The sequence below is a fragment of the Camarhynchus parvulus genome, chromosome 1, assembly GCF_901933205.1.
Source record: "Camarhynchus parvulus chromosome 1, STF_HiC, whole genome shotgun sequence".
Taxonomy (NCBI): Eukaryota; Metazoa; Chordata; class Aves; order Passeriformes; family Thraupidae; genus Camarhynchus; species Camarhynchus parvulus.
The window spans coordinates 39079742-39093271 of record NC_044571.1 but is presented as its reverse complement, the minus strand read 5'-3'; the positions used below and the strand labels follow the sequence as shown (position 1 = coordinate 39093271).

At 40.1% G+C, this 13530-nt stretch overlaps 1 protein-coding gene across 7 annotated transcripts in view; it reads left to right on the top strand.

Moving 5' to 3' along the window:
- The window catches only part of PCCA (propionyl-CoA carboxylase subunit alpha), a 271373-nt gene that overhangs the window by 244050 nt on the left and 13793 nt on the right, over positions 1-13530 (top strand). For all 7 annotated transcript variants that reach the window (XM_030945325.1, XM_030945350.1, XM_030945359.1 and 4 more), the window contains one exon: positions 11097-11237. In XM_030945325.1, the coding sequence (XP_030801185.1) occupies positions 11097-11237 (141 nt within the window). The remainder of the gene's footprint in view (positions 1-11096; positions 11238-13530) is intronic.

Here is a 13530-nt window from a genome sequence, read left to right as displayed (position 1 = left end):
GTACAATTAAGTGGTTTTTCAGCAGCCCCCTCCTGAAGAAGACAGTAAGAATGAGGGATTTATTTTTCAAACAATTTTTTTCCAGGCAGATATGTTCTTATTTATATGCAGTGTAGTAATTCACTTAGTTCTTACTGAATTCAAAGTTCTAACTAAAGTATCTTGGGTGACACCGTGAACTGAGTGAAATTAGTGGGACTACTGACAAAAACAAATCCAGAACAAGATCACATCCAGGATTTAAAGCCTCTGTATCTCTAACCTGGCCAGTAATGGTACTCAACCCCCTAAATCAGTAGTCAGGCTGTGTAATTGCCATGGTGTGAGAAGAGAGTGTCTGTCGGGAAGACATATGGAAGAGATTATCACACCATTTATGTAAAACTGCACCATCTTGGATGACTTGAGTTCTCACACATGTACTCCTTTCTCACAGCTTCCCCTCATGACCATCTAGACTCCTGCTTGGAATTTTGAGTTTGCAGCAGCCTTACAAGGGTATCTGGACTTGCCCAGGGGGCTTCATATTTAAACTTTCCTAAGTGCGTATTTCAATCCAGAGAGGATTAAAATATACTGAATCAAATGTCTGTAAAAAGGCCCTGGCCTCCTACACATATTTTTCTCCAGTTGTAGATGTCATTGTGCTACCTGCTGTACAAAACAGAACAGAAAGATGCTGTGGCTTACCAAGTAGTATTTGGAAGTGTTCCAAGGCAAATTAACAGACCAAGCTCTAACCAGTGCTTGCCCAACCATTAGAAAACTTAGTAAGCTGTGAAAGAATGCAGTTTGCTCTACAGTTTTCTCCCTGTGAAATGCACAGACTAAAACCATTTTTGCAGTCAGTGGGAATTAAGGTCTATCTAAATGTTCTCTGTGGTTGTAGGTTCATCCTCACAGTGAATGAAGACCTCTCTCTGCTCTGCTTTTCCCTCCATTTAAGTGAGTGCCAAAAGTAGCGCTGAGCTTGAAGGAAGAGGAGTCAAACATTTATTATATCCTGGCCACCCAGAGGGGGAAAAACATTGGTCCTACAAATGAAGCAGCATTTGCTTGACCTTTCTTTAAATGAATTTTACTCAATAGGTTGTTTTTTTTTTCTAGTGAGGTTATGTTATGTCCCAAATCAGAGAGTACTTTTCAAAAAGTACTTCCATACTAAACTTACTGAATAGCTTACAAATTTGTAGGTAACGAAAAGGAATCAGGGTGCAAAGTAGTAAATATCTTACAGGTTTTGGTTTGCTATGTAATTGGTACTGCAGTTTTACACATCTTTGGCTTTTCCCTTTTTATAAGTAATTACCTTGGTTTCTAGTCAAACCAGACTCTACAGGTTGCGTTTGTGAGCCTTGAGCCATTTATTATCAATGGACTTGCTTTTTATTGTGAAATCCCTTACTCCAACAAGTTACTGTGTCAAGACATACAACTGAGTTTGTAGTCACCTATGGCCAGTGCAGCTCATGGCAGCCTTTATTAGTTGGGACATCCGTGTAACTCCTCAGACAGTGAACTGCAGGACAGCTGAACCAAACTTCTCTCTGAAATATTTCAAGATGTAGTTGTAGGTGATAATATTGCCTCTACAGCTGCTTTCCATGGGTAAGAACAGGAGCACGGCAAGTGGCTACTTATGAGGCAGCATGTTTTTATTTTCACAATAGTGAGCCTTTCCAGCCATGCTGGCTGTGGTACAGCTGAAATCTCACAGCAAGCAAATATTATAGTTCCATGCAGGTAACTGTGATAGGTGTAGTTACATGGAGGTTCAGACTATCAGCACACTTAATCTTGCCTGCTACCACTGGGTCTGCCCCTCACCTTTTCCTGCATGCATCCTGTAACAGTGGGCACTTAAGTGGTTTGCTTGGTTTTTTGTTAGTTTGCTTTGGAGGGATTTATGCTTTGTTTGTTTGTTTATTGCGTTTTTTAGGGGGTGTATTTTTTTAAAAAATGAAACCAAAACCCTATCCCATTTTGCAGCCGTCTGGGTGTTCCCTGCTACACAATACAGAACTAATTGTATGGTTTTTGTCAGTGGTTACAATTTTATTGTCATATAAAATAAACAGGTCAAATGTTCTTGCCCATTTTAAATACTTGTAGAAATAAAATTTATTTTTAAATTAATACATGTTAAAAACCTCAGTATTATATAATAGGGTTAGTCATGTTTAACCATACTGTCTGTACATAGCTAGAAGATATATTTTTTCCTACTCTAGATAATATTCCATGTTTAGAGGGTATTATTTTGTAAACACTTAAGCATGTGATCTGCCTTATACTAAAAAGAAGTCCTGATGGCTGCTGTTGGCCTGGTTACCTGTGAAAAGTTAGGCAAAAGCCTGCAAGACTGGGACACATTTCAGAGAACAAGTAGTTGCTTTTTCTTGTGCAGATATTTTCATGTTCATTTTCAACAGATTTTATCAGAGAAATGGAAATTATTACAGTAGGAACTTCTGGTGTTTTGAGACAAATAGCAAGTCACTAATAATGTAACCAAACCATCTTCATGAAGTTGCAAGTGCTTTGGCAGAAACCCCTTTCTAACCAACCTGCAGATGAGTTGGGGCAGTGTTGTGTGTTTTACCCAAGTTCCACATGTGGTACTCAGGGCAGTTCTCCCCGGCTTTGTCATTAAATAGCAGATGTAAAGTAAATGTTTGAAGTATAAGTTGACTGTATTTGAAGCATAAGGGTGATGAAAGTGATGCATTATGTCACTGTAACACATTGACATTATCAATTATGTGTTATTAAACAGCTTAGCTAACTGAATGATTTACCTTGTGTTTAACTGCCTCTTTCAATTAAAAGTAGCAAATGCTGTAGAAGTGGGGCACAGTCATAGAAACCATATATTTTCTCCTGTTAACACCAGCACTGTTGACATGCAAGTGATGGGAGTGTTGGCATTTTGCTGCAGGCTCTAATGGGCTAGTTTAAATGGCCTAAAAAAAGTGATTAATGATTAGGAACAGGAGTGTTACACAGCTTCACAGCTCTTTTCCTCAATGCATTTCCATTTGCGTCAACCGGCTGCACACTTGGGAGGTGTTATTTCAAAGTAGTCAACACAGGGGCATTTTTCTACTACCATTTGTTTCTATTTCTTAGGTCCCTTTGGTTGTGCAGATATAGCTAGTGTTTCCTTAAAGCTGTAAGCTTTAGTGATAAAGGAGGATATCCAATCCTGGTGACTGATATCTAAAACTGTGGAACACTATTGTAGTTTCAAAATATCTTTGCCATCACCCTGCTTACTCCTGTTTGGTTTATTGTGTTGGAAATAATCTAAAGGTTCCTCTTGGAGTAACTGAAGCACTTCATCAACCAGTACATGATTCCCCTCTGCTATTCACTTGATTTTTGCAAGCAGTAATTTGTACATTAGTCCTGCTTGTTTGTAATGGGTAACTGTCCACCCCTAAGCCCTCCCTTTATATACATGGATACACATCTACATATATATCTGTTATGTGTATTTCTTTGGGATCTGAGATCAATAGGCACTGCTGCAACACTCCCACCCCAAGTAATAATTAAAACTTTAATCCCTCTCACCCCAAGTAATAATTAGGTGCCATGAGTCGAAAAAACAAGTAGTTCCAAAAGAAAATTAAAAATAAGGTTGGAAAATCCAGCATCTCACTCTTTTTAATGAACCTTCAGAGAGTGAGGTGTCTAGCAGACATAATGCATTCTCTTTGCTCTTTCAAGCTAAGGCAATATCAAACACTGGAGTAGAGGGGATTGAACACTCAAGGGGAAGATATCTTGTACTTTTTGGAAGTTTATTTCACTGTACTGAGATCTTAGAGCTTGTGGCTGAAAGTCAGCACTTGCTCTCAGGTATCGTGTTGCAAGAGAAGGAAATACATTTTCTTAGAACAGGACATTTGTGTAGTATTTTAGTTGCTAGCATTTTTTTAGTCATCAAAGTGTGAAGCTAACTCTTAGCTGTGTACAAATTCAGCTAAGTTATCTGTATAAGAAACTTTAAAAAAAAAAGTTCATACAAAAATTTGGAAGGCAGAGGGGAAAGGTGGGGTTTACGTTTAGAGTGCAGTGGTGTTGACTGCAGCACATATACTAGAGACACTCTTTTGCAGAATAGAAATGATGCCAAACAGATCTGCAGTGTCTGTGGGGGAATAAGCAGTGGCTCAAAGGTGAGCATATCACCAACTTGGCTTGTCCTTGAATGTGGTGTTCAAGGTGCTATTGTAGCTCGTGTTCCTTTTTAATGCTATTTTTAGGAAACTAAGGCTGAGGCAGGCATGCTAAGACTCCATGTGTGTGTTTGTTCTCTGGCTTTGCAGTACCTTTGACTCAGCTGATGGACTTCAGCCAAGCATATCAGAGAAGGAAGAATCCAAAAATCATTATGGTCCAACCTGTTTCTTGAATAAAATGTGTCCAGGTGGAGGAGGAAGCTGTAACTCTGTGTGGTGGGGAGTGTGGTCAGAGGCTTTGGTTAAAGTCGAGTGTTTTAAGATGAGAGAATGCAGACTGGGGAGTGCAGCTGGGAGTACCCCCAGGGCTGTAATGGTGTTTGACATGGCAAACAACTGCAAACCCCATCTGAGAAATAGCAGGCCTTGATAGTCCTGCTGCTGACACAGCTACTTGTTACATCTGAGAGATTCTCCTCTTGTTTGCGCAGTACATAGAGGGCAGTTTAGATGAGTTTTCTTGTCTGCATATGCACGGGCCAGAATATGAATAAGTTTTACTACAGGTGTGAAAAGCTGCTTCCCTTCTTCCTCCTTATCCTTATGAGGACATTTAGCTTATCAGTAGCCACTTGAATGTCTTGGTTGGTTTTTCTATTTATTTATTTATTTTTTATATTTTAGTTTTGCACAGACGTTTTCTGTTTGGGGAGCCCGCATTTCTAGTCCTTGGCTGGGCTATGTAAAGCAGGGGAACATCTGCTTTACATAGTTTGCAAGTGTTACTTATTAACTCAAGCTCCCCAAATTCGGGCAGTTCCCAGGCCAGGCTCAGCCTGCTACTTGTCCTTTGGAAGCACGTGTTGAAGTTCATTACACACATTTATTCTTCAGTTTTCTGCTTGGCTTGGATTTGCTTCTAAGATTCTGTTCTGAGACGATGATGTAAACTATATAATAATTTAAAAAATATCTATTTTTTTCCTTAGGCACCCGTGCAGCACTTTTCCCCCTGTAGTTCATAGTAGTACTGCTTGTGGGCAGGTTTCAAAGGAATCTCATCTCCATATGGTTTTACCCGATAATCCTTTATCCACCATCTTCAGCTCTCATTCCGTTGCTTTCTTGCCTGTGGCTACGTTTCTATCTCTGCATCAATTAGCACAGTGATTTATACAACAAGCAAGCAGTTTAGAGGTAATGGTACACAATTAACATCTCATTCCACCATAAAGGGTATGCTAAATACCCCAGTCACTGCTTTCTCTGCCTGGAATTGAAATAAGTGTTTGTCCTAATTCATATGCTATCTGATGTGAAGTGGGCCTGCTTTGTACGGCACTACACCATTAATCTAATTATAGATAGCTGCAAATGAAGTGCTGTCTGAGCACAGAGACTGAAGAAAATAGCGCTTTTGTCATTTAGCATGACTCTGTGAAGCAAGATCGCACTTTACACGGCAGCACGGCAAAATGGGAATCTGAATAATATCGCTGCCTGTTGCATCTTTTCTAATTACAACAGCATTGTAAACACAACTGGGCGCTGATATAAATAGAGCTGTAGATACGCTGTCATGTGGGTTGTAGGAGAAAATCCTTAGTGTGCTGTTGTATTAAATGATGCATCCTGATTGACAGCTACCTTGAGACTGCGCTGATGGAGTTGTCAAAGCATTGTGCGACCGCGCTGCTCCGGCGGCGGCAGCTGCGGCTCCCGGCCGGGCGGGAGGACATCGCCGGCTCCCCGTCTGTCTGTCTGTCCTTCCGCTCCCGGCCTTGCCGCCCTCGGCTCTGCCCGCCCGGCCTCCGAACGCAGCGGAGGGAAGCTGCTTTTTGCATGGCTTTAACCCTCGGTAGGTTTCTCTAGAGTGTTAATTATGTATCACACAAGGAATGGAAAGTGGGAAGTGCGGCTGAATTGCGAGTCTAATTAAGTTTCTGCTGCTGGAGTGTGTACTACGTGGTGGTGAGGCTCCTCTCGGTTTTCTTTCCCTTTTGCTGCTGCTAGAGGCTTATGATTTTTCTGACTTCGTATTTTTATTTTTGTTATTTTTTTCATTAGCTGTCTCTGTGGCAGTTTGTGTTTGCTCCTCCATCAGACTAAGAGTGCTCTTATTTTGTGCAGGTGTTAATGCCAATCCTCACCACCACCCTGTGGAAGCAAATTAGCTCTAGAACTCTGAGCTCGGGGGAAAAAAGTGATTTGCAAAATGTCCTTTATCTCCTTGTTCAGTAAGGAGTCCTTGACTCTCAAAGAAGGTGGTGTCTGACATCGTTGAGTAATATGGAATAAATATTTCCTCCTTAGATGCTGTGGTGGAAATCTAAGCAAGGGTATGGTCATGATGTTGATGTGTATAATGGTTAATAAAAAAGGCAGCGTGCTCTTTGTGTTTGGAACTGGAACATTGCTCGGGATTGCTTCCCCTGAATACAGAATAATGTACTCGAGTGAATTGATGACGTCAAACCACAGGTGACAACAGTGAAGTGACTTGAGGCGGGACGTGGATTAGGAATGCTGAAGGGAAATTATGTGACCACAGTTAATACATTTCACTGGTTCCAAACCCCAGACTGTGAGGCTAGTGAAAATAATGAAGACACAGAGCAGACAATTTCTCTACTGAAATCTGAGCTACGTAAGATTTTCACCCTTCTGACCACAGGAATGACAGACATTTGAAAAACATGGTTGAACATTTAGGTAAAGCATGCTGAAAATCCACATCTGGTCAGCAGTCCAAACACTAACATAAGTAACATATGGGTAGTGATTACTCTATAAAATCTCCAATGGAGTTTGAACATTTACAGCTTCTGGGGACATGAGTTTCAAGTGTACAGGGAAGATCATATTTAATAAACTAATGTGAGGTGTAACAGAGTGCAATTTTGAACATTTTGGTGAAGATAGGCCTAATATTCTGATGTATATGGTAAGGGAACCATATCTGTGCGAACTACAGAACTTGTTTGAAGCACAGATGGGGCAAAATATGCCCTGGCCATCTTTTTTTGTAGCAGTCAGTCTACTTGCCTACTGACTTGGAAGATCAGTAGGGAATGTACTGACGAAAAACAATCCACAAAACCCAAGGTATAATTTTCACTGTATTTGGTTTCTTCTCTCCTGCCCCCACCCTGTATTGCTATTACTGCACCTTTTTGTGTGCTTATTTTTGTTTGGGAGATTTGGTTGTAAGAGGTAATTTTGCATTTTACATAAACATCCAATTTAGTGGGAGAGGTCGGACAGGATGCTGTTACCCTTAGAAAACTATTAAGTAACATCACTTTTCCCTACTATAATTTTTGTCAACTGACTGTGGACTCCAGTGGTCTGGTGGAAAAGAAACACCTGTTTTGTGCCATCAAAAGCTGTATGGCTCCTTTTGGTACTGCTTTATTGACTTAGGCTGGCAGAATTGGGCTTTGAAACCCTGTGGAGCGGAGCAGTGGCTGGTGACAAGTACTCATCAGCACAGATCTGATGGCTAGCAGATTTCCCTGCTCTCAGAGTCCACCTGCAATCTATTTATGACTCTAACAAATGTTTGTTCTGGTTTAGGCCAGTGGAAACCTCCTGGTCTCTATTTATAACCCAAACATAACAACCTTCCCCAATTTACACCCCCTTCTTTCTCCCATCTTCTCCTCCTCCTCCTGAGCATAAAGGAAGAAAATCAGAACCTCATCCGCACTTGGTTAGCAGCATATCAAAACTTCTGCTTCCTATGTTCAGCATTGTTCTCGCTAAATCAAAGGCATAGCAGCAGCGTTTGTCATGTAATGAAAATACATGGTATTTTCTTAATTGTCTTTGTTGTGGCACCACTGGTGGGCATTGTTTGACGAGGTCTTCCAGAGAGTCCTGTGCTCTCACTGAGCTGCACCTGGGTTGGGTGAACAGCACCCTGCACCCCACTCCACAACTCCTCTCCAGGGATAAGGAGCAGCATCACAAAGGGATATTTATGCAGGTATTTAGTGGGGTCCAGCCAGCAGCAGAAATACATCAAAGGTAATCTTAGAGAAGGAACCTTTCTTTGCGCTATGTCTTTTTATATTCTGAAAGGTCATTTGTGAACCAACTGTACCAAAAAAGGCCTTTCCCCAGAAGTTTACTGTTGTTATTTTTTACTTTTTGATTACAGTAACTTGCTTATCCCCCAAACAGACTAAAGAACAATAAACAAATACAAAGGAAAAGGAACAGCTCATCAATAACAAAGACCTGCGTTTTAAAGCTTTGAGAGTACTGACTCTTACATCTCACTCCAAGCAAAGCAGGAGTCCTGCAGAGAAAGGAATCTAAAAGATATGAAAATTATAAAGATAGTAAAAACAATGTTTGGTAGGGATATTTTAGCTTGATGTGGAGAACTGAGCTTTAAAGTGCAGCATACTGAGGAATGTGTTTTTCCCCCACTGCTGAATGTTGTGAAGCACATAGGGAATTCTGTATTTCAACCCCTGTGAAATACTGTACCCTAGATTAATGCAGAAGGTCTGGCTTTCTCTTCAAGTTTAAATTTTGAAATTGGGCAGCTCAGGAGTGTTAATGTAGCTTAAGAAAACGAAATGGCATCTGAACCTAATCCTTTGAAATCATATCAAAATAGTCTCTTGCAAGAGGCAACAATACAGTACACAAATATAACTTATTTCTGCATTCTTCCTTTTTTTATTTCTTCAAAAAAAAATTTCAAACTCTTGAGTACAAAGAAGACACCAACCATGGATACTGAAACTGTGCAATTTGTTGTAATTATATTCCCCCCCATAGATTTAATGAAGGACTTTTAAGTACAATTTATCTTTGATAAATAGTCCCTCTACACAGAATGTTTATTAGATTGACAGCAGAATACACTCTGCAAGCTTTTTTTCCTTGCCACTTATGACTCAGATGAATTTTAATAGGAGTAAAAAGCTTTTATTTGCACAGTAATTTCACTTAAGGATCATATCCTTCAGAAACTGGCAGACACTTGTATGTCTTGATTGCAAAACAGACACTCAAGAGTAAAGAAACATGCATAAGATGTTATTATTTGACTTGTCACACTGCTGCAATTCTATTTGCAGCTTATGTCACCAATTCTCCTATGGGCATCGCCCGCCGTGTCCCTGCACACAGAGCGTGTGTCCGTGTGTGCTTGCACACATGCACCTGGAAGAGGGCTGTATCAGCCTGGAAAGGGAGCTGTGATCAGCCTGGACGCGGTGCCTTGAGCTGGGAGAGGGCTGGCTGTGCTTTGGGGTGGAAATCCTGAGTGCCACAGCCTCGCTGGCCATGGTGATGCCTGTGGGAGCCTTGGGGTTAAAGCTGCTTTCTGCATTAAAAATGGTGCTGGTTTCCCCCTGTCACGGCAATTGTGACCGAGGCACATGGCTGGGAATGGTCGTCAAATTTTGGGATGCTACTTCCAGCTCCAGGGAGCATTGCTGTGGTGTTTTACTACACTTACTGGGCTGTGATGGCAGGATCGGTTCACGTAACTGTTTGCCTCTGTTTCTGGTTAGAAGGAGTATTTCCGAGTGACTGGCTACACTGTTCATCTCACAAATGTTGTGTGCCCACACACCATTTACGGAGGATGATTATCCTCTGTTACATTGTTTTAATTCGGCTTTGAAAGCTGCATTTTGAAGATGTCACTTCAGAGTTAATCACCTTTTGCATGTATTTCTAATACCTTGTTCTGCTTCCTACAGAAGCAGAAGGTAGAGTCCCCCTTTACCTTCACCAGAAGGATATCGGATTTTTTCTGTCCATGTAAAAATGAAAAGTAAAGACATTTTATTGTTAATAAAACAATAGCTAATTGTTTTGGAGGAAAACATACTGTTCCAAGCAAGGTGTTGAACTTTAGATCAGCAAAATACGCATTTGAATTGTAAATGCCGTCCGTCGGATGCTTATTATTAAAACCTTTGTTTAAATTATTGATGAAGTGCGGTGCTGGCCTTCGCTCGGTGTGCCCTGGCGAGGCGCGAGTGTCGCACAGAGACCTGCTGCCATCTACTGGCTCCGTGCGCTCCCTCCCGGGTGCCGGCCGGCCGGCCGTCCGTCCGTCTGAGGGCAGGGAGCTCGCCAAGTAATGGCAAGGTTTTAAAGACTAAAAGCTCTGGGGCCGAAATCACTTTAGGCAATATTTGTTTGCCTTCCGAAGGGTTTCGTTTAAAGGGAGGCTCTCACCTGAGGGTCTTCATATTCCCCTCTGATTTTAATCCATATAGAACATACTAGAGAAAACAATACTTTCTCCAGATAGGTAATGGCTGCTGAATGGGTTTTATTGCAGATAAAGCATATTCAATACAACGATGTTTTATTGTTCTGCTTATGCATAAAAAATCAGAATTGAAATGGAATTAATAGGTTTTAATTGCAAAATCTGAGCAAATTACTAACTTCAAACATTAAATACATGGTAAATGTTTAAAAGGTAAACATAATGTTTAAGATCAGTCGTGTCATTGACAGTCTGCCAGCCTTTCCCAAAAGGTCAATTTCCAGTTCATCACTGCACTGGAAAGGAATCCCTCAATATTCCTTCTCCACCAAAGATAATGTACAGCAAGCATAAGGACGTTTTTGTTTTTAAATTTGAATCTCTCCTCTCTACCCCCAATTTTAAAATGAGTCTGACATCTTCTTACTGTACTTGATTCTTTGGTTTTATGTGCCCTTTGCTGCAGACTGGGGTTGCATATTTTTCTTTCTACATCATGAAAATGAAACTGAATAAAGATTTCAAACAGTGTTTTTTAGACACTCCTGTGAAGAACAGCTAACAGATATATTACATAAAAACATGCCATAAAATAATGCAGGTTATTGACTGGAATTCACCAAGGTACAGTTTTCTAAACCAGTCCTCTTCCTATTCTTTAGTACAAATTGCAAATCCTGACGAAGGTTGCTGCGGAGCTGAGCAAGTACATGCCAGAGAAAGCAGCAGAGGACACCTCCAGCATTTTGAGATCTCCCATGCCTGGAACAGTGGTGGCAGTTTCTGTCAAGCCTGGGGACATGGTAAGAAATGTGATCTATATATCTGCATTTTCATTATATATGCCACAGAAATTTCACCTTGGTGCAACTGAAACTACAGGTCACACGGTTTGGTGTGAGGTTTTTTGTTGTCTTGGTTTTGTTTCTCTTTTTTTTTTAATCACCTGTAGAATAAAGTGTGCTGAAAGATGTGTGCTGTTTTTAGTTTGAATTTTAAAAACTAAGAAGGAAAACCAATTCAAATTACACTGGCTTTAAAAGAAAAAAAAATCAGCCTGGTACAAGTTCACAGCAGAAACTCAAAGAGATAGCTTGGTTTTGTATCCCAAATACCTTGAGGGGCAGGACAAGTACAAGGGAGAAAATGGTAAGTAAATTCACGTAAGCGTGTGTGTGTGTATGTATGTATGTATCTATCTATTTATATCTAAAAGCTGTTAGTGCTAGCAGGAGGAAATTGTTGATTTTCTGCCCTGAAGTAATAAAAATATTACTTGAAAAAAAGGGGACATGGGACAGATATTTAACTTTACCTGTTGTTGTTGTTGTTTTTTTTTTTTTTTTTTTTTTTTTTTTTTTTTTTTTGTTTTTTAAGAAGCCATGTGTTATCATTTTGCAAAACACATGAGTTGGGAATTCTATGCTGGGAATTTCCTGGCTCATGTGGTAGTCTTCTTGTCTTGGAGAAGAAATGAACTTTCCATACAGAATGGCTAGGGATTATGCTGTTGCTGGTCTGGGGATTTCCAGTCCTCCTTACCTCACATTGAGTTGGAAACACATTTTTGTTTTAAAGTTGTGTATAAACACTGACTTGAACTCAGCTTTATATCAAATTCTACCACATTGTATCATATGTTATTTCTAAGGTCGTGGCCCTTACGTCTCATAACCACTGAAAACCAGGTAGTGAGAGCAGACACAGGAGTATTTGAATCAGATGGTGCATATTCATTTTAAAGTACTGTCTTCAGTGAAATGATGCCATAAACATGTATGTAGCACTTAGATACAAAAGGAAGCTTCATTCACAGGGTTCATAATTTATGGCAATGAAACCTAGATTTTCTTGAAAGATGATTCAAAAATGGGATCAAGATCTGAAATTCAAAATCAGGATTGCACTTATTACGTGGCAGTCATCGATCATGCTGGCAAAGTGGTATATTTGCTTAAATTTTGCTATTATACCACCTTTGGTTTTAAAGTACATGGTTGTTTCTGTCTGTGTTCAGTGAAAACAGAGTCATCATATTAATATAGAAGATCTGTAGGTGCTAATGTTTGTAGTAATGAAATAGAGACATTTCAGAGGAAACAGATCTAAGTTAAGCTGGTAAGAAATAAAAAATTCTTTTAGCTTCTACACTTAGCTCTCTTGTCTATGATCTATACACACACAGTTCAGATACTTTAAAACAAATGAACAATATTCAATTAAAATATTCTTTATGTCATGACATGGACAGAGGAATCTGCTTTCTTTGTCAAGGGCAAAACAAGTGGCTGAATGAGGAAGATTGTAAGCAAATACTTTTTGTGAAGAATTAAGGGAAACATTTTTAAGTAAAGGATTTTAAGACTTTAAACATTTGTTTAATATTTATTTTTGGGAAGTTAATTCTAAATGTTACCAGCCTTCTTGCCCTGAAGAATAGTTCTTGTTGTCTTGAAAGAATATAATCAGTGGAGAAGGAGGCCAGAGCCTAAGGGATTTTAAGTAAATAAATAAATGAACCTCCCTCCACAAATCTACAAGTGGTGCTGTGCATCAGAGCACAAGTCGTTAAATAATGTGTGTGAGATTTCTTTTTTCCCTTCTCCTCTCCTGCAGCTTTTTGCTGGAGGCACTGAGTGGCAGAGCATTTGAACAGCATAATCTATGTTCTGCTGACCTGAGCTTGTCATTGCTAATTGTGTGGCTTTAATTGCAAAAAACACATTTGCGTTCTTGAAAAGGGTTTAGCTTAAATCCTTCCTTTTCAGGACTAGTGTCAAAACGTTAGAAAAAAAGCGAGGCAGCCAGCGAATGAGGGTAACATCAGCTCTCGGCTCTGAATTAGCAGCGGGATGGTGGGATTCAGATTACTCCTCTTGGCTGTCTGTCACAAACCAGCTCACCCACTACAGCTGCTGAAGGCATGATGGGCAGGGAACTGTAGCTCCTTGATAAATACAGCTCTTTTTGTTGCACTGCTTGGGAAAAGTCTGATTTCTTTAGTGCGCTGGAGAAATGGGAATTTAAGTAGCTCCTATTCTGTGTGCTTGCCGCTGGGTTTGGCAGTTCAGATTTGCACGGTGTGTGAAAACAGCA